We start from the raw sequence: 22,753 nt of genomic DNA, 5'->3' as shown, positions 1-22,753 counted from the left end.
AGTCACAAGACTTTGGAAGTTCTTATAGGGCTTCTTATAATCTAACACCAGATAAAATAAAATGGTTATCACTATAGCATAATACTAGTTAATGAAAATGATACAATTAAATACAAAACAACTTTAATTTTAATAAACAAAGGACTAAAAAATTGTGCAGAAAACATCCTCAAGCTTTAGAGCTTACCATACTAATTATAAGTACTTCATTCTTAACAAATTTATAAATTTGTAACAAAAATAATGGTCATGCTTCTATAAATATTCTGATCTCTATTACACTATTAAAAATCTTTTGCTTCATTGTTTTGCTTATCAAAGTCTGATAAAATAAGAATTTAGGAATGCGGAAAAAATATAGAAACAAATCTAGTATCAGCAAAAAAACGCTGATAAGAATGACCCAAAGAAATGCACTTTTAGGGGAAAAATGCAGATACGAAAGTAGAATACGAAATTATTCTCATAATTCCGTAAAATCACTTGAAAACATAGTTACGTAGTTTTTAAATATAAGAAATAGCAATTAGGATTGTTTAAAACTTTAGACAAAACTTATGGAAGTGTCAGGAATATTTTGTAAATGCGAAGCGAAGTGATTTTTTTCTATAAAACAACGAATTTTTTTTTAACTATATGAGAACCAGCAAATCAATAAATGAATGCTAAACTAAATTTAACAGAAATTAAGATTGGATATAATCAAAATAATTACTATTGAAGTGTTGCATAAATCAGGCGTAATAATTCCATGGACATCATGACCAAACATATTTTTTTAAATATATCAACAGTTATAATTTAATTGTTTAAAACCCTGAGAAATTAATAGGTCAAAACTATATTATAAATTATATTCTTTAAAATAAAATTCGTTTTTGTCAGCTTTTTCAAAAAGAAATTTGTCAAACTCATGCAAAATTCAAGGATTAAAAAATGCAAGAATTGTTCTGGCATCAGATTTGTTAGTCTTAAATATATTTTTAACCAAGTCTAGGAAGAAATCCAAAAAAAAATAATAGTATAATAAAAGAGTAATAGTAGAAGATTGTCAAAACTAAAGAGTCAAATTACAAACACTACGTGGAAGTGAAAATTCTAAGAATTTCATTATTAAATCAGTCTGTCTACAAAATGTAAGCCAAACATAAATATTCAAGGAATTTTAGTCAAATTTTATCAAAATAAAGACTAAATAATACATAAATTATTCTAATCAAAATATTTCAGGATCAAATTAAAATGGATGAATGACTTTGAAACAAGACTTGAACTAATATTAAGGGTTTTATTGAATTTAAACTAAAAATCAAAGAGATTTTAGGAATTATAATTAACCAAATCCAGAAAATACAAAAATAATAGTCAATCTATGTAATAATTAATGAATAAAAAATATAGAGTTTAATCTAAAATCAAAGAAATTTTAGGAATTATAATAACCAAATCCAGAAAATACAAAAATAATAGTCAATCTATGTAATAATTAAAGAATAAAAAATGCAAGCATTATTTTGATTAATTTCATTGTTTCTCATGCATTTTAAGGATGTCATTTAACTAAATTTGGTGTTAAAAAAATATTTAACAAACGCCGATAAAAAATTGATTTATTAATTGCAGTTCAAAATTTATGTCTCATATTTTAATCTATGTGAACAATATCCGGATCTGCAAAGATAATCAAATCTCAAGTATTATCAAAGGGTCTCACAATCACCCTAAGGTTAATATCAATCGATTAATCAATTGACTATCGATTTATCTATTCCTCGAATGAATATTACAATACGACGAATAGTTTAACCAGGTTCAATAAAACCATCATTTAATTCTTAAAAGAATGATTTATTTGAATAGTGATATATGAAGAAGACACTTGGATGTGAAGTGGTTTAAGGACAAGGCTGAAGTGCTATAAATTGATAAAAGATATAAAATTAGATAAACAGTTATGAAAATAATCTTAGACAAATAGTAGATAATATGAGCGTAAATTGTGCCAACAAATACCAAACTTTGTGTCGTAGACACCTTGCAATATTAAGGTTAATTGCAACATTTGGTAATGAAATTTGAAATAACAAAATAAAGTAAGCAGTGAGGAAATGTTTTGAATGGAATGAATAATTCTGATGTTTTAATAAAAATATACCTAGATCATGGATATATATATATCATCAAAACTTTTCCGCGATAGATTCCTATAACCCATCGTCTATTTCCATTTCACGAAAATCTATTTTGGTCGTTCGTGTTTTCTTTTCTGATTGATTCAGTCAGTGTCACAATTTTCTACTAATGCATCAACAAAACTGGATTATCAGATAAAAATAGATTATAAATTTATTTAGGCGGATTTTCACACTGTCACATCATAGTGGAAATACGAGGATTTTCATAACTATTTTTAGAACTGAATTAGTGAATTATTAATTACGATGGTCTTTCGGTCAAGGTAATAATAGATATATAGATTAAAATAAATTTTAAAGTTTGTGTTGGTTTTCAGATTATATTGTCATATCGTAAATATTTACTAATTGCATTTTTTATTTGGTAAAGACGGTTTGAAATTATATAACAATATTAAAAAACTAGTGGGACGCATGGCATCGTGCCATGGCCTTAAGGCAAATTGCAGGAACTTCCCGTACCAAAAATTATAATTTTTTTTAGAAAGATTAACATTGTTGAGAAAAATTTATTTCGAACAAATTAGATTTTTGAGAAACAATACATTTGACAAAAAATTACTTTTTTTTGAAAAAAAAATGTTTTCTTTATTTTGACATATTTTGAAAATTCTGAACATTTTTTCAAAGCAATCGTACTGCTTTAACTGCATAGAGACGAAATAACGGATAAACATTTGTACGGAACCCATTGAAATGTAAACAAAATTTATACTTATTATTAAAATCTCTGTAAAATATCTGATAATTTGATGTGCATATGTCTAATGATCATTTTTGACCGCTATACCTGCATTCTTTATCTTGTCAATACAAGTAAAATGTTTTTTGAATTATTAAAATCGGACGCTCCGCTCTCTTAAAAACCGAGTTACCATTTTTGGCACTTTTTGCCCCGTATCTTCGAAATGGCTAGACCTGCTTTCGCCAAAAACTAATCAGCACGTCTCCTTATCAATAAGAATCAAATGTTTTTTTGAATCGCTTCATCCGTGTTCCGGAAATCGTCGACGAAAACTTGTATCTGCACACACATACACACATACACACACACACATACATCCATTTTTTCTAAGGTATGCCTAAATGTTCAGAAGGTTTTGAAACGCAAAGATATATAAAAATTTTCATTTTTGATATTTTTGCGATGACTATAACTTGTCCTACGGGAAGTTAAAAACAACAATTTTAATGTTCTCATAACGTTATAGGTACTATATGCTCATGGAATAGATTATTATAAAATATATTTTTATTATTAAGATAAAGAAACTCTCTGCCTTATATTTTTAATACTAAAACAATTTATGTATGTTTTATATCAAAAATTTTAGTTTCACAAAATAAAGGCAAAGATTATAGTAGAAATACACTCTCAAAGTAAATTTCAAAGACATTTTGAAGTAAATTATTAACTAGTGCTTTAAGGCAAATTGCTGTAACTTGTCGTACCATAACGAAGTTTTCGAGGAATATTAAATGTTTTCAAATAGATCATTTATAAATACTATAACATTGTCTAATATTTATGAAACTTATATAAACTGAATTACAAAGTTAAAATTATTTATTTTAAGTTTATAAGTGAGCTTTAAAACTTTAGCCAGAATTAAAATTGAAGTCTGAATTATTTTCAATAAGCAAAAAAAAGAAACGTTTTTTTTCCAAAAGCAATTGTTTTGTCAACACCTGACCTTCCTTTGCCAGAAACTAATAACCATTTCTTCTAATCATTACTAATTGAATGTTTCTTAGATCATTCAAATCTGCACTCTTTGCTCCGTATCTCCGTAACGGCTGGACCTGCCTTTGCCAAAAACTAATCAGCACATCTCCATATCAATAGGAATCGAATGTTTTTTTGAACCATTCAAATTGGTTGATCCGTGCGCCCGAAAAAGTCGACAAAAAATGCGGATATACAAAACACACACACACGTCCATTTTTTCTGAGGTATGCCAAAATGTTCAGAAACCTTCAAAACGTGGAGAAATGCAAAAAATTTCATTTTCGATTTTCAGTCCATTACTAGAACTACCCTTCGGAAAGTTAATAAAAATCCATGTTTTATGGTAGAGTGTTCAATCAAATTTTGGATATCACAACTAAAATAAAATGACTCATTTATAATTGGATAAGCATAATTTATTTGATTAGAGTATTTTATGCCATATTTCAAGTATGGACAAGAATGCAATAACCATAACCAACAACGTCTGGAATAAGGAGAATACTGATAAAAATAAAATCCATAATATTAGTACAATTCAACAAACGTTCTAGTATATTTGAACCAGTAACTTTTAGTTTCAACAATTATTACCACATTAGAATTCTAATATAAGACCCAAGTCCTTCTCCTATCTAGGATGTCCGTGTTCATGTACCTTCGAAGCAGGGTATAAATTATTTAAATTACAGGGTGGAATTGAAAATTAATACGTGTTTGGATCAACAATGCTTATGAAGTAATATATGCTTATGTTTTTCAATTTTATGAAATGAACCCAACATTTTCATTCGATATCTTAGAAGTTTACTCCATGATTGAGAGCTTAGTTGATTAAAGGGTTTCATGTCATAATTGAACCAATGATCAGTAACATCTTGAAAAAAAAAGAGTATTGCTAAAAAACAAAACCCAATAGCGTTAAATCTAAATCTAAAAATCCATAAGGTTATAACAATTCAGAGAACGTTTTGAATTTCATCCCAATACCAAATTTTACTTTTACCAATAATTACCACATAAAAATTCTAATAAGACCGACCCAAGACCCTCCTCCTATCTAATAGGATGTCAAATGTCCGTCTCCTTAATATAGGTAATATTTACTCTGCACAAAGTCAGAGAGTAGTATCAGAGTGAGGAAGGAAAGCGGGTCATCGATTTTCCGACAAGGAAAACTAAACCAACCGATTGACCAGGCGGTTGTAGCCCTCGACTCGAGTGAGGAGTCTGTTGGCGCCAACAGACCCACACATGCGCAAAGGCGGAAACGAGACATTTAGCATATCATAAAGTTCATTTCACACCGACATTAAGGAGTTAAATTTTGGATAAAATAGAAATGTTATGGTAATGCTATGATAGTAGTAACAAACTGTTAACTAGTGGTGCTTGGCTAAGTGCCTTGAGACAAGCTGCTGGAACATCGCGTGCCAAAAATTTAAATTTTTCGAAAAACTTTAAAAAATTTGAAAACTTTGAAAAAATAGATCTTTGACAATTTTGAAATTTTTGAAAAAAAAAATCTTGTTTTTTGAAATTTTCTGAATAATTTGAACTTTGTCAAAGCATTCGCGCTGCGCAGTTCATTTAGAGTCGAAAAAACCAACGAATAAACATTGATACGAAACCCATGAAAATATAAAAAAATTGTATAATAATTTTTATAAAATATCTGATGAACGGGCGTCCATTAATCACTTGAGTATTTTAGGGGAAGGGGGGAGTTTGACAAAAAATAACGAAACATCACGTGGGGGAAGGAAAGGATCTATCAAAATATCACGTATATTTTTTATTTAACTGAATTTTAAAAAAATCCAAATATCTTCAAAAAAAAACGATTTTATTGTAAATTCGAAAAATGTTAAGTAACTAAAAATACACGAGATGTTTGGTGGGGGAGATGGGGGTCTAAAATCTCTACAAAATCGATCACGTGATTAATGGACGTCCCCTAATTTCATGTGCACATGTCTAATGATTTTTGACCGCCAAATGGCATTTGTTTTACTTTTAGTTTGTATTTCCGAAACCGCTAGACCTGCCTTCCCAAAAATTCAAACAGTTCTTCATTTAATCAATACAAATAAAATGTTTTTTAAATCAAACAAATCGGACGCTCCGTTCTCTCAAAAACTGAATTACCATTTTTGGCACTTTTTGTCCCGTTTCTCCGAAATGGCTAGACCTGTCTTTGCCGAAAACTAATCAGCACGTCTCCCAATCAATAGGAATTGAATAATTCAAAGCGTTTGAAGCGTTTTCTCGAAATCGTCGACGAAAAATTGCATCCGAACACATCTATTTTTTCTAAGAATTTTTTTCGATGAAATGTTCAGAAATCTTTGAAACGTAAGAATATATAAAAATTAATGAGTAGATATAGTAAAAATGAAAATACTTGAATTGGCAAATGTATGGTTGAAGTTGGAAAGTAAAATTGGAGTGCAAATTTTAAGTTATATTATTCGAAAAAATATGTAAATGCGTACTGTAAATGTCATGTTGTAATTTGGATATCCAATAGTATAATAATAAATTGGTAAAATTCAAAATAATGGCTTTGATGTATAAAGAAAACAATCAACACTTGGAAAAATGTTAAGAATTATTCATTAAAGTTTATTAATAAATTTATAAATTAAAAAAAAGTAAAAGGCTGAATTCTAAATAACAATTATGAAGAGTAGAGATATTACTATGTATTCACTGGAACCAAAATATGTTTCTAAGTGAAAACTTTTTCATTATTAAAAATAAATTCTAATAATGAAAAAATACTAAATATAGATAGTTCAATCGTTGGATTGCTATCTAAAAACAGCTTAAAATTTCGAAAACTCATAGAACTCTTGGGTCTGATTGCTGTTCCAAAATGTAATAATAAATTTAAGACAAAATGGTAAAATGATATAAAGAAATTTGCGTAAACCTCATATTCCTGTATGTCAGTTCAATATTTAATATTTTGCTGTCTAGTAAATTTTATAAAAAAGTAGTTTGAAAATTAAATCAGAATAACATCAAATAAACATATACACTACTGAGCTAACTATCGAGTAAACATTCAAAACCTTCAAAATTACTGAATATCATTTTCTAAAGACAATTTGTAATTTAATGATGATAATAGAATAAAACAAATTGCTCGCCCCATATTGCATTATGTTAATTATAATATATATATATATATATATATATATATATATATATATAATTCCGTATCAAGTGTGCAAAATTCCTTATCCCCAATCTACAACCAAACAAAATTCCACGATATTATTTTCAGTTTTAATTGACGGCATTTTTATCGTTTGCGTATATACTTAAGGAAAACTTGTTTAGTTATCCGAAAGGAAAATTGGATAAGGCAATTTTTTCGGAAATGGAAAACCTTTTAAGAAAAGATAACAGACTTAGACAATGTTTCGGGAACCGATTTAGTGATTAATGCGGAAAACTGATAGATAGTAGATAGATAGGAAAATGGCAAAGGTAAATGTCAGAAGAGGAATGGTAATAGTGATTTATAAATAAAAATATAAACAAAAATTCGATTCCTTTACATATAGTTATCGAGATGGAAAATAGCGCTCGTATCTTTCATGAAAGATTCTTGAGCTGTATAAGATGCATCGTAGAGTGAAATATCCCATTCAGCATCCCAATATATAATATAAACTTATAATTTAGTAAAAAAGGAAGAAGAATAAATTTTCTACTACAAGAAAAATTATATTTTTACTCAGTGCCCCATCTGGTAGCTTTTCGGGCAACAGTTTCGTAATGTAATACATAACTCATTAAATTAATTAAAAAAGAATTATCTACCAGTTCACGCAAATCGTGCACATTAATTAAAAAAATACTCTATTACGCTCATAAATATGTCAAAGATAATTTCAAAATAAAAATTCTCGGTATAGAGATACTAAACATACGCCAAATTCTATTCTCGAGAAAAATAATATCGAGATGAAATATAGGGCATTTATCTTTCATGATTGATTGTTGAGCTGTATTAGGTGCATCATAGAGTGAAATATCCCATTCAGCATCCCAAACAAAGAAAGAATATATTTTCCTTGAGGATCTCAAATATAATTGAGAATTACTGTAAAAAACAACTATAATAAAATGTGTATTTTTATTCAGTGCTCCATCTAGAAGCTTTTCGGGCAAAAGCTTGGTATTGTAATACATCACTCCTTTAATTAATTAAAAAAGAATTATCTACCATTTCAAAATAAAAATTCTCGGTATAGTGATACTAAACATACGCCAAATTCTATTCTCGAGAAAAATAATATCGAAATGAAATATAGCGCATTTATCTTTAATGATTGATTGTTGAGCTGTATTTGGTGCATCATAGAGTGAAATATCCCATTCAGCATCTCAAACAAAGAAAAAATATATTTTGCTTGAAGATCTCAAATATAATTAAGAATTACTGTAAAAAATAGCTACAATAAAATGTGTATTTTTATTCAGTGCTCCAGCTGGTAGCTTTTCGGGCAAAAGTTTCGCATTGTAATACATACTCTTTTAATTAATTGAAAAAGAATTATCTAACAGTTCTTGCAAATCACATTAAATAAAAAATACTATGTTGCGCTCATAAATATGCCAAAAATAATTTCAAAATAAAATTCTCGGTATAAAGATACTAAACATACGCCAAATTCTATTAATAATAATCTGCACAATGTCTAAGCAAGATAAAAACGCTAGTAATAAATATTCTGGTCTGGTTCCTATCAAAAATCATTTTTCGAGATTGCATCGGATGTAAACAACACTTGAGAAATCGTAGAAATAGAGAGATTATTTTTAAATCGGCTGGTGAATTCATAATTAATTTCACAGCCTAAAAATTTGTCTAACGAGAAAAATAAGTAAGAAAAATTAATTAAATCACCAATGAATGATCAGAATTGGGGAATGCAATACCGGCACACACCGGTATACCGAATTGCCGGTAAACCGCCCAATTTTTCGGCGGTATTTTTACCTGTATTTATTCCAAAAATACCGGTATTTTCGGTATTTTTACATAAGCGCTATTTAATACATAATACCCCAAAGTTTAAATTTCTCGGAACAAATTTACCTTTAAATTTCATAATCGCATAAACAGCTATATCTTCAAGTGATTCTATAAGATAAACAAATGTCAAATATTATTTCAACTCGTGATTAAACTGTATATTTATTGCTTTCCAAAGTGCTTCATATCGTGTTACAATAAATAGAATTGGACTGATAGATAATGATCTTTTGTAAAAATGTAATGGTTTTTTAAGTGACATTTGCGCCAAAATATTTTATATCGAACAGATTACCCCTGCATAATCTTTATTTTTTTTCTAACTTTATACATAACTAGCAAACCCGACTAACTCCGTTTCGCCACCAGAGACCAGATGGTTTCGCGAGAAAAATGAAGAAATTTTTTGTTTGTTTTATATTTGAAAAGAAAAAAATTGATTTTATTATACAACAGTAATGAATTTATTTCGATTACAAAAATGAAGTGTTTTTTAGTAGAACTTCTCTAAGTAAATGAAAGTGAATCCGCAAATTATCCGTTTCATTGAAGTGCTCTTTGGTAAACCACATTTTTTGTTTTTTGGTCTGACGTTAACACAAACAAAGCGGATGGTTTTCCAACTCGTGAACAGGCAACGTATAACTGCCCATGTAAAAAACAATGATTTTCTAAATAATCTATTTGAAATTTATCCCGCAAACACTAAGCGATTGCCCTTGCGACTTGTTATTGCGAACGCAAGGCGAACTGGAAATTGCAATCGTTTGAAGTTAAACGGAAGACCAGTCGGAATCATTGGTATGTCACCAGCAATTTTTGATTGAATGGTGAAATTCAGTGTGTGTACATCATTATTCGTTGCGGCAAGAATTGCTCGTTGACTTAACCAAGCATAATTCTGATAATTCTCACTAATGTCATTACTCGAATTTTTAATTACGGTGCGTGAAGTTCCAGCAGCTTGCATTAAGGCACGATGCCATGCACCTCTAATTTTCTTAGCTATAAACCTTGCGGAGCCCGAGACCTTTCCAACGAATGCAAAATTGTCGAAATCGGTTCGTGCGTTCTGGAGTTATTTCGTCAGGAAGGAAAACCCGACTTATTTTTATATATATAGAAGATAATTATGATAATTACTAAATATTTTTGCTTCTTATTACAATTATAAAATATTATTTTTCGAAAACGTTTCTAAGTTTGAAAATACTATAGAAGCATCACATTGTTTTAAACAACAATACTCAACAATTATAGTAACTTATTATTTATCTCGACAAAGAATCCGATCTTAAATTAGTGTAGAAAAATGATTTTTTTTAAATATAGGAGATTATGCTAATTTAACACATCGAATACAGATAATACAGTTTATTATAATAATGTAATATGATCTTTTATGAGTTTTTGGTCTTTCTTACTCATAAGTTTGTTTTTGGTGAAAAGTACTCAATATATTCGATAGTGATAATGAATTAATTAAACTGGATATACTTTTGTTAAATTATTATTTAAAAAAATAATCTTATTGTATTATTTTTTTATACTTGTACTAGTAACTTTCAATTTGGTTTATGTTTGTTTAAGATAATAAAAATACCGGTAATTTCCCGGTATTCCGGTTTTAAAATGAAAAATTACCGAAATACCGGTATTGAAATTTTCCATCGGTATTGCATTCCCTAATCAGAATAATGTTTCTTCTTAAGAGCGCAAAATAAATGTCAAAACATAGAAAAGGACTGTGACGGGAGTTCCCACTACGGTCGGCAACGCTCGTTCACCCAGTGGCGTCACAACTTCATTCTATTTTTTGACACTTTATAAAATGGAAAACATATGAGGACTAGCAGTCCATGTAGTGTAAAGTCTATGATTTTAATCCACGACACATACAACTTCTAACTTCATAGCCTACCGCAATATGCTGTCGTCTATCTCATTTATTGACTATTAGTCAAATTAATTTTTAATTATCATTTACCTGATTTGTCTGTCGTATACAGCCGTCATACTGACAGGTGTGTCTTGGAAATTCTGTGTATAATAAGGATTTGCCAGGTCCGGACTACCGGACAGAGCTGGACTTACGCACTGAGGCCTCGAAGATTGATAGAAAGTCACTCGGACTCTGGATCGCTCCGTACTGGAAAAGAAAAAAATCTAATTAGGAAAATTATTTTTTGAACTATTCTTGTAAATAAAATATAATTTTATCTTATATTATGGATGGAGCACAAAAAATATATAAAATTTCAGTTTTTTTATATAATAACTATGTGAAATTACGTTGAGTTCTGTAATACCCACATATAGTTTTCTCAGAATTCTTTCATCATTACTATTATTAAAATCAAAATATGGAACCGATTCTGCCGCATAACAAAAAAATGTTATGGCAAGGCCATGTTACGCTCCGACTTCCATACATTATGCGACCGAATCATACTGAATACTGTCAAAATGTCATGTATTTGCTGTGCATTCAGGCGTTTTACACATAAACTGCAACGCCACCCGTATGTTATGAAGCTGGGTCAGAAAGACCCTGTTATCTAAGATCGTTTGTGCAGTTTCTAGGTTAGGTTTTCTTTCTGACAAGCTAAGAAAAACGCCAGACTGCACGGCAACCACATGGCTATTGTCAATATTTAGTATGGAAAGTTCTTCATAACATAGCCTTGCCATAACATTTTTCTGTTATGGGGCAGAATCGATCCCAGAGATAATATTAGTAATGATGAAACAATTCTGAAAAAACTATATGTTGGTATCACAGAACTCAACGTCAAGCCGAAACGAGGTGACAAAATTAATTTTAACAAATAGTTATACAGTTTGACTAAAGTTCTAGGCCTTTTTAATATTTTTTTTTCTTTTTTTCTCAATCATGAGAAAATATATAATATACATATTCTAATTCAAATAGAATATAAGTTCTTTTACATATATTTATATATATTAGGGTGGTCCTTGATATCGCCATTTTCAAATTTTGTTGCTCCCAAGGGCTCAAATGCTTCCAAATTAATAAAAAAATTTATTCCAAAAGTTTTAGCTATAAATATTAACATTTAGATAGATAGCCCACAATTCAATCTAAAGTTTCGTATATTTTAACATGTATTATTAAGTAAATTCTTGCGCCATCTATGACAGCAGACTTGTAATTTTGATGGCAATTTATTACTAATAATTTGAGTGTCAACATCACCAATAAATAAATATTTTGCTGCAAAATTAATATTGATGTCATGATGAATGAATATTTCCTTAATGACTCGACATGCAAGTGATTTGTTAATATTTTTAAGTGTCATAATATTTGAGATCACAAATGCTATCACAGATGGCGCAAGAATTTACTTAATGACGTATGATAATAATAAATATATGGAACTTTTAATTGAATTGCGGACTACCTAAATGTTAATATTAAGAGCTGAAACTTTCAGAGAATTTTTTTTTATTAATTTGGAAGTATTTGAGCTCCTGGGAGCTAAGAAATTCAAAAATATCCATATTAAGGACCACCCAAATATATATAGGTATTTATCAATAAGCCCATCACTATAAAAATTAAAAATGATTTAATCCAGTCCTTATCACTTTCAACACCTCACTCAAAATCTTGACCCAAGACTTAAAAAAGTGTTAACATACATATTATATTACTGTATTCTGTATCTTTTCTAACCGGTTTTTTATTATCAGCCTATCCCAATAAAACTTCAAGAAAAAAATACTTTCGTTTTTTAACTTAATTTAGATAACAGTTCCAAAGAAGAGCCGCCCATATATGTTTCATAGAAAATTTTTAAGAGTCTTATCAAAACAGTGTTAAATAAATGTTAACGAAGTGCTAATTGGTTTAGTGATAAATAGATAAATAGATAAAAATCATCATATGTTGATATGAATATTAAGATATATGCATTTGATAATAATAATGCTGACAGAGTTTTACAACCTTTTAAAATAATTAAACCTATAATTTGTCGTTTAGAATTAATTACCAAAAATTACAGGGCACGAGGTGCAGGAATTAATGTTACTGTCCATATTTTCTAATGTGTGGTACAATCTACATTAGAAATAATTATTGATCTTCATTGTAAGTCTACCCAATTATGTAATATTTATTACACTATTTATATTATTAAATTATTTCTCAAGTATTAAAGTTTCCCATAACGTCAAATCATCTAAAGAATCAAGACACCATCCTTGACACATCATTGGCGTTTATATGTTTTTTACTATCCTGATTATATAAAGAATAAAAACAATGTTAGCAAATGACAAAAATAGTTTAATAAAATTGTCGCAAATGACAAAACCACTCGGGAATGTAAGAGTCATCTCGGTAAATTATTTTTAACAACGGTAGCACCGTTTCTGCAGATTGGTGTCAATTGAGGTCGTTTCGGGAGGAACTCAATTACTGGTCTAGTATGATGAGTGGATTTTAAATTTGAGAACAGAGGACAGAAAATGTTTAAATTCAATAATTTTTATCAAATATTGATCATAAAATTCTTAGTTGTTGTACCTTTATATATCTTCAATTAATTCACCGAAAATTATCATATTCACATAGCTATAATTCATGCATTTTGGTAAAAATTGATTAGGCGATTTCAAGAATGTAGCATAAAAATTTAGTAGAATATATGTACAGAGATTTATATTTTTCTCGTAATTTTTAGATATTTATATAATAACTAGCTGACCCGGCAAACGTTGTTTTGCTAAGTGTAAGGTATATTCTAAACAATTTCTATAGAATCAAAAATATTAATACTTTAAGTGTAGAAGGATGTGTTGTTTGAATGCTATATACAAAAAGGTATTATAAAAACAATAAACCCCATTAGTTTGTCTATATTTTGTCAATACAATCAAACTGGATGTTTTATACTCTTTCTATAGAAAACATGGTGTAATCCAATCCAAGTCTTTTTTGGTCTTTCGACTTATCGATTACGTTTCAAGTTTTTCAGATTCTTTTTGGATTCTGGATTTTGTGTATAATTGTAAATAATACTACTGAGCTTATACAAAAAATTTCAAATTTTTGCAAGGAGAGATAGAAAATGAATTAAGTATTTCTTCTTTGACCTACTTTTTGAAAAGTTTCAAGTAACATTCGATGAATTAAAGTAAATTTAATAAAAAGTATATATGTAGAGCGGGACGAGGAATGAAGGTTCAATTTGATTTTGAGCAAATGGTTTAATGTCTTATATTAATTTTAAAGTTACATAAATTCACAAATTTATGATTTGCAATAAAAAGAACGCTACAACGCCAAAAAGTGCATTTTCATATTAACATTTCAAAACAGTTGATATTTTGAGTTTCTAGTAACACTTGCGATGTTTTTAATAACGTTTTTGTGTATAAATATAACTACGAATAAAACTACTTACTATAATTTAATCATAATTAAATAATATTCACGTAAAACATCCTATTAAACGTAACTGAACATCATCTGTTAAAAACGTTTGACATTTGACGTATTAGTCACCGTCCATTCAAATTATTCAAATTACGCTTCTACAAAAATGTTCAAATTAAAAATGTGAAGCTTCTACGCGATTTTGAAATAATATATCACCTTTCCGACAACCTACTGATTAGCACGAATTTTTTAAGACTAAGACTGGCCAAATCGGTTTAGCCGTTTTCGAGTTTTAGCGGATCATTTTATAGAGAGCTCCATTTTTATATATAAGATAAACTTCACATTGAAGACTTCAACACTAACAGAGAAAAAAAAATTTTGAGTACTACATTTCAATTTAATAAAGCATTTTATGCTACTAATAACAATATATTAATGCTTTTAAGTATTTAATTTAAAAATATGTTTGCAAGTGAAAATAGCTTTTCCGGATATTGTAGATAAATGAAATAATTCTTCATTTCAAAAAAAGGAAGATACTTCATTTTTAAACCGTGATTTTCTATTAACGTTAAGAAAAATTTCTCCAATGAGAAATCTTGCTACTAGAAGTTCTTAGGGTTATTATTTTATTAGATCACGTGACATTTTTTTATATTGCTTTATAAAGTGATAAATTGTTACATAATTTTATTATAAAATTGAAATCTATTTGGCTATAAATTTCGGATTAAGTTATGTTGAAAAATATTCATAACTAATTGCTCACAATTTTTCAAGTCTGGGGGCATGTTATCGCCTAAAGCATAACCCTATTCTAAGCAAGTCATATAAATATATTTTAATACCTTTCATACAGAATAACCATTATAAGACCCAGGTAAATATTACATTTTATATTTCTAAGTATATAATATTCCTGAATTGTCATGCATTTTGTCTAGAACTTTCCTAATCATTAATCAATTTTTTCCGAAAAATTAGATTCCTTGAACTCTTCAGAGTTTGGCAGCATCTAGTTGATCACAGTCTTTTTATAACGTTATGAACAAATATCTCTCTTAAAATTTGTCTATTTATTGTATCTTAGTTTATCAGTTTGTTTCGCAATTTACAAACTGATTAAAAGAATTTATAAGAATGACTTAGATCAAGTCATTAATGTGAAAAAATAGCATTACAAGATGGAGTTTTAAGATTAATTCGCTTAAAATTTATTAACAATTGATTTTATATCTCATATAGATAGATGATCAAGCAAATAAATTTAAACAAATCAATAAAGGTTTTTGATTGGATAATCTTAAAGCAATCGAAAATCAGAGCATAGTCTCATAATTAGACATTTTGGCCGACTATTTACTTTAAAAAATGTGTTCAGAAAAAAATAAATTTATCGTATCCTTTAAGTGACATAATACATTTTCCGAACAAATGTATGTTAAGCCGTCAGTCTAAATAAGTAGAAAAGGTGACCTTAGCATTGCACAATCCAAACGTAATAACTACGACCAAAACCTGTTTGCCAAGGAACAACTAAAACTGATAGCATGAACCAGACAATCCATTACATTAGAACAGGAGTCGACAAAGTGCGGATCAGGAGAAAAACTATACATCACATACTTTATTATTAATATAATAAAAATAATAAAAACGCTAATGTTGTATCCCATGAGGAAACTTACAATCTATAGCTTCCGTGGGTAATTTCTAAAATGTTACATAACTCAATTTTTTAATTCTAAATACTTTTTTGCATTAGCATAGTAGGTATTTTCCAGATCTCTATCAGTCAGGAAACTTTGGCACAAAAAATCATAGAAGACATATTTTTATTAAATGGTCATATTTTTTTTAAAGTTGGAGATTGATAGTACCAGAGTACTATCAATTTCACCTGAACCACAAGAATTTTTGAAGTAATTTAGAGTACAATTAATTTGAACCAAACCACTGGCATTAGTATCAACTATAATGATTGTGCCTAATGTGGGTCTATTTTTAAGAATGTTTGACAGTCCCTGCTTTTACAAATTACAAGAGAGTTGTCTGCCGAGTATTATATGTGTTCAGGTCCACTCTTTTACTGCTCGACGAGGCAAGGTCAGTGATAAAAGAAAACAAAAGTTATACATATGTATTATACAACTTTTGAGAAGACGACTTTGTGACACAATGTAGTAATCTCGAGATTCTAGTAAAAACTAGCTGATAAATTGCATGGTGTAAAAATACAACGTTGCGAAAAACAAAAGTACCTAAAAATTAAACTAAATCCTCAAAATCGAAATAAATTTTTTTCACTTTGCTCCAATTTGCTTGATATTTCGGAAATAAACTAATCTTAATCTAAAGTTCAGAAGTGAAAACAATTTGCACTCGTTTTGCAATTTGCACCCCCCGCATTAATTGGATTATAACTCTTTTAATTCTGATTTTATCAGAAGTTGTAATATACTATTTTAAAGGTGATAAAATGAGCTACAACTTTCTCTATCATAATTTTTACAGTAACTTCTCTTATTTTGAAACGGCGAAGAGTTAAAGGGCTCAAAAGACACTCCGGTTGGACGGCCGCGCACCCTTTAAACAATCATAACTCTATCAATATTTGTGTAACAGAAAAATAATAAAAAGCAATAATTAGTCAGAAAAAAACCTTGAATTTTCATATATATGTTCAATTGTTCAATTAGGTAATATATTTATACATAAAATTTAAATATTCCTTAAAATAATCTTTTTCAATTATATATTAATATATATTATATATAATTATTAAGCAACCTTTTGGAAATTCTACTGTTCTTTACATTTTATTCTGATAATTACTAGAAGCTCTTTTGTAAAAACAGATCGTAATTTACACGACGTAATTTAAATTTAAATGAATGAATAAATCTGATTTGATGTAAAAAGTATCTCAATGAAGAAACCTTTCTAAAGCCATAGAAAATTAACTCAAAGTCTCATAGATTGCTTTAACATTCTAATCGACTTAGGATGAATAAAATTAAATAATTTAGGTAAGTTTAGGTAAACAAAAAATCAAGATTTTCAGGAAGTTGCATCCATTGGGTAAAATCCCAACTAGATCCATAATAGAGATCTCAGTAAATTGAATTTTAAATACAATCTACAAAGATGACTCTAAAATCCCATTAAAAGTATTTTAGAGAATAATAGATTTGACCATTATTTTGCAAAAAAAATGCTAGAAGCAATCATATCAATTGACTAACGTCAAAAAGTGTTTAGTCCAACTATGTTTAGATCAGTTTAGACATAATTTTCTATTGCAATAAAATAAAAGCAAATCGAATATGATTTTTTGTAAATTTGCAATCAAGAATCGTATGAAATTTGCGCTCAGAATTAGGATTAAAAAATGATGTCAACCTTTAAATCTTATCAAGCTTCATTCCCTGTTTAGCAGAATAAGACATTTAAATTCAAAATCCCTATCCTTAAAATTATTAAAACTTATCCTTAAAAATACAGAAACAATGAGCTCATCATCCAACAATTTAAAATAAAACTAGAACCAATCTACATATAGATAAAATGATTTATAAAATGAATATGCATTTTATTTTAAATTTTATCTGCAGTAAAATCTATAAAGGATAATCCCAATATCCCATTTCCTAAAATCTTAGCTAAATCCATTCCTTATGTAGCTAAAATAATATTTAAATTTACATGTTATCTTCAAAAAAAAACTGCCTTAGAATCCGAATTGTTTAAATCTTAGCTTGATTCATATTTTTATATACCTAGCTATTTTAGCTATATAATATTTATCAGATTTAATTTAAATTTTAGTCCTAGAAAACTATTAACGATGACCTCAACATATCATTTATCTCGGATAATATAGGAAATAATCTTGACCCTCATTTCAGTAAAAAATTACTAGTATAGGTGCAATCACCTTTCAGAAATTCAACAACCTTGGGGCAAAATAGTAAATTGTTAGATAGAACGGTTGTTCTATCTCACCATTAAATTTTCATTCAATTTTATAAATTTTTACAACACGTATAGTCATGAAAGAGCATATTAAAACCAAAATTAGTAATTAATAAATTAGATCAAAAATAAAATCTTTCTATTATTTCTATTACTCAGTTTATATGAAGTGAAATCTTTCGAAATCGTCCAACGAACAATTACCGAATAGATTACAATCGAATAAATAAATAGTTGTGTCCACATATGCACATCATCATGCTATTTAATTCGCATTTCATCTATTAAATAAATTCAGCATTGTAATAGAATTCAATGGATTTTACACTTTCTTGCCTTAGAACTTTCACTAGATTACGAAATCTTAGGCAAATATCGGATAATGATAATTATAAACTTACTAGAAGAAATTGGATAGGAAGTTTTAGAAATTCGAGCTCAATCAGGCCAGAAGAAATAAATCTGAAGTACCAGCTAATTTTAATATCAGATATTGCCAATTTATCAGATTTGAGATAAATGTTAGTAATTTAGTGAATTTTTTTTATCACTATCCCTTTTTAAATAAATCCATCTATCTTTCTATCAATCTATTATCAATGATAGATGATGTTGGCTTATGGAAATTGATGTTCCTAAGATGTCGGCATATCCAATGAAGAATAGAGGCCATTGACCGCATAATGGCAATCGCAATAAGTATCTTTTGTTATTAATTACGAGTTTCTATAGGCTTTTATCACTAATGAACTTTTGTCGCGCCTACAGAAATAATATATGGTGAAATGATATTAAACGGAAAACACTTAATATCTTCTGATGATACATAAAACTTCTGCGAAATCTGAAAACATTTACTTTAATCATTTTACACAACTTTGAAAACTCTAGTGCAGTGTCAGTGAATTATTAACATTATGTCCAAAATTATTATTATCATTCAATCAATCTAAAATTAACATTATCATCAAAAGTCGTGTACTAACTTATAATCTTCCAAACATTATAATATAATTATAAGCAATGTTATAAATTTAGCATTGAAAAATATTCATAATTAATTCCTCATAATTTTTCAAGTCCGGGGGCATGTTTATGCCTAAAGCGCAACCTTGTTCTAACCAAATTATATACATATAATTCAATACTTTTCATTCAGGATAACAATTCTAAAACTTAATTGAATATTATTTTTATATTTCTAAGTATATAATAACTCATCATTGTAATACATCATGTGTATAAAAATTTACTTTTAATTTAATTTAATTTTCCTTTCCAAGAAATTAGATTCCTTGAACTCCTAGAATCAACTACATCACAATGTAATATTTTATTGGTTAATCATATAATAGTAAGTCGTTCTGAACCCAAAAAAAAACAATCAAAAAATAATATAAAAATACAGAAAACTCTGTAAACTAGTATATTATTCCAACATTCGAACTAATAATGTTAACTCAACTTTATAACATATCAACGTATTTAAAATTTAAATCATTTATCTTCTTTTTAATATATCGGCCATATAGCTAATAAATATATCTGGTCCTTCGACATTATCTACAAAAGGTGTAATTTTTAAAAGAGTTTGGTTGCATATAGTTAATCACAAACTCATTCTATATCGTTATGAAAAAATCAGGTCATAACAAAAGTCTCTCTTAAAAATTTATCTTTTATAATTGATATAAAAGTTTCACAAAGCTCAGCATAGTTGTTGGTTATATTTAAGTTTTTCTCTACGTGGATCCTCACACCTCACATTTATAATTTTTAATAATCTCGTCGCAAAAATCTTACAAGATTCAATCCGATAGATTTATGTATTTATTTACTCCATCACAAAGTATTATTGACCATAAAATCAATTCTCGTTTCAATGTTTTAAATCACAAATTCTGTGTTCTCGTCGAATTTGGCACGTTGCTTGAAAATCGACGTCGACGACGTCATCGGATTAATTTTAGACTTTGATAGTTTGGACTGAAGAATGCTTCATAAATTTGTAAAATAAATTGTTTATTTGACGGTTTTAGTGTTCAAGGATCTATCTAGAGATATGTAATAAACTTTGGCGCCGTCGTAAAATCTTGGATGGAAATGATACAAGCCTCCAATATAGGGCAAAAGAAGAAATATATGATTTGAGGAAAAATCAAATCAGTTTCCATCGATTTGTCGCCATTTGGTCTACGCCTATAATAAATTTAATACACATTCATTTATTCTATATTTGTATATCTTTATAGAAACGAGGGCCCAATTAGTATTTATGCGGTTTTCTCGCCTTAATAATTTATGTAAATGTTATTCATATGCGCGGCTGACTGAAAAGCATAAAGAACCTTAGGTTAAATTTCATTCTCTAATGCGTGGATAGATTACATATGGCTTTTGTACAGGGATTATCGAGGATTTTTAATTGAAGGGTCACATTTATAAAGGTCACATTTATAAGGGTCACATTTATAAGGGTCACATTTATAAGGGTCACAAAATTATAAGGGTTGCAGAAATCACAGTACATAATCTAGACGTAAATTATATATTGTGTTCCTACTGTTTTTGAACTTACGAAATTTTATGACTATAATTGAATTTTTTGTTTAGTTTATTTTTTGACTTTGTATACACGTACATTAGTCATATACATATTATAAGTTAACTCTACAATTTTATTTTATCAGATTGTATATAATTATTAGGGTGGTCCTTAAAATGGACATTTTCGAATTTCTGTGCTCCCAAGGGCTCAAATGGTTTTAAATTGATAAAAAACAATTCTCTGAAAGTTTTAGCTCTTAATATTAACTTTTAGATAGCGCGCAATTCAATCAAACTTCGTATGGAAATAGCATGGAAAAAAATTTGAAATGAATTAAAAATTTGAAAATTCGTGTAATGTTTTATTGAAAATTCGATGCTCTGCAAAATTTATGAAATTATTTTTAGGCTATTTCCATACAAAACTTTGATTGAATTGCGCAATTGAAAAGACAATATTAGGTGCTAAAACTTTCAGAGAATTGTTTTTTATTAATTTGGAACCATTTGAGCCCTTGGGAGCAAACGTAAGTTTGTATTTTATTATTGATAGTAGCTTTAATCGAATATTTTATAGAATCGAAAATATTTCTATAAGTAAAACAGATTTCTCAGTAGTTTTTATTGCTACTTGAACTTTAAAGAAAAAAATGTGTTTCTTTCACGGTGCTGAGTTCCACGTATTATCATATATTTAGAAAACATTTAAATTCAAATCATTAAATTTTTATAGCATAACAGATGTATTAATTACCTTGAATTTTCCTGCTTTTTTTAGGTCAATAATTTAAGATATCAATAAAAAGTTTCTTTAGTACTCTTATTTCTAATTATTCTTTTTTTTCCTTTTTATTGCCAAAAAAGTTTATAAAACTTGAATTTCTTGTAAATTTAGAGTTATCAAAAGAATGAATGAATATTTTAGCGAATTAATGATTCAGGTGAAAAATTTAAATTCAACGATCATTATTAATTTTACAACTTGTAGAAATTGTGTGATTATTATTATTTATTTCACGCCATATATTTATAATAATCTTTGTCGAAGCAAAATCTGTTATTTTAAAGTTGAGTCAAAAAATAAAACTTAATAAAAGTATAAACTGTTTTCCATAGTCAATTGCTTATTGGAGCAATTACTACAATTTGCTTTTTTTCTTTTTATTTTTTATTTATTTATTTTTCTTTATTTGCAATCATTTTTATTTATATATTTATTATCATTATTCTTATTTTTTTATTTCTTTCTGTGATTATACTGATTTTTTATTACTTTTTTTTATTATGTGCAATTTAGCCATATAACTCATAGGGTCTGTAAATAACTCTGATTGTTGTATAATATAGAATGAATAAAAAAAATAAAAGTATTTTTCGTGTTTTTTTTATATTTTTGCCGACCTTCTTTTGATATTCTCTGCATTTAATACTGTGTCATGGTAATATTGCGTTATTAAATACGTTATTTGCAATTTTTATGCTTATTGTTATTGCAAGCGTCATTTGTGATTTTTTATAGTTTTTTTTTTAAATAATAATACATAAAGATATAATATTTTATACATTAACTTAGGAGCTGCTTCAACTAACTATTGGTTGAATAATTTAATAATATTAAAATCATAAATATTTCTAAACTATTCTTTAAATCATTAACACTTCGAATTATGTTTCTATATACACAGTTTTCTTATTATATTTGTATAAAATGCAATTTAATATGAAAAGGAATGGTGCTCAAAATTTTTAAATAAAAAAGAACTAAACTTTTTATAAATTCCTATAATATGATTATATGAAGATAAAGATTTTGCAGTGGAATTTAGGTCATTTTGAACAA

The 22,753-nt window shown here is 28.0% G+C and overlaps 1 protein-coding gene across 1 annotated transcript in view; it reads right to left on the bottom strand.

Annotated features, from left to right (window-relative positions):
* The window catches only part of LOC113389568, a 118,880-nt gene that overhangs the window by 24,953 nt on the left and 71,174 nt on the right, over positions 1–22,753 (bottom strand). Inside the window, exon 4 of the mRNA XM_026626588.1 lies at positions 10,966–11,127. Within this exon, the coding sequence (XP_026482373.1) occupies positions 10,966–11,127 (162 nt within the window). The remainder of the gene's footprint in view (positions 1–10,965; positions 11,128–22,753) is intronic.

The sequence above is a fragment of the Ctenocephalides felis genome, unplaced genomic scaffold, assembly GCF_003426905.1.
Source record: "Ctenocephalides felis isolate EL2017-DRISC unplaced genomic scaffold, ASM342690v1 CF-g0.4_SCAFFOLD_03573, whole genome shotgun sequence".
Taxonomy (NCBI): domain Eukaryota; kingdom Metazoa; phylum Arthropoda; class Insecta; order Siphonaptera; family Pulicidae; genus Ctenocephalides; species Ctenocephalides felis.
This window is presented reverse-complemented; position numbering and strand designations above follow the sequence as displayed.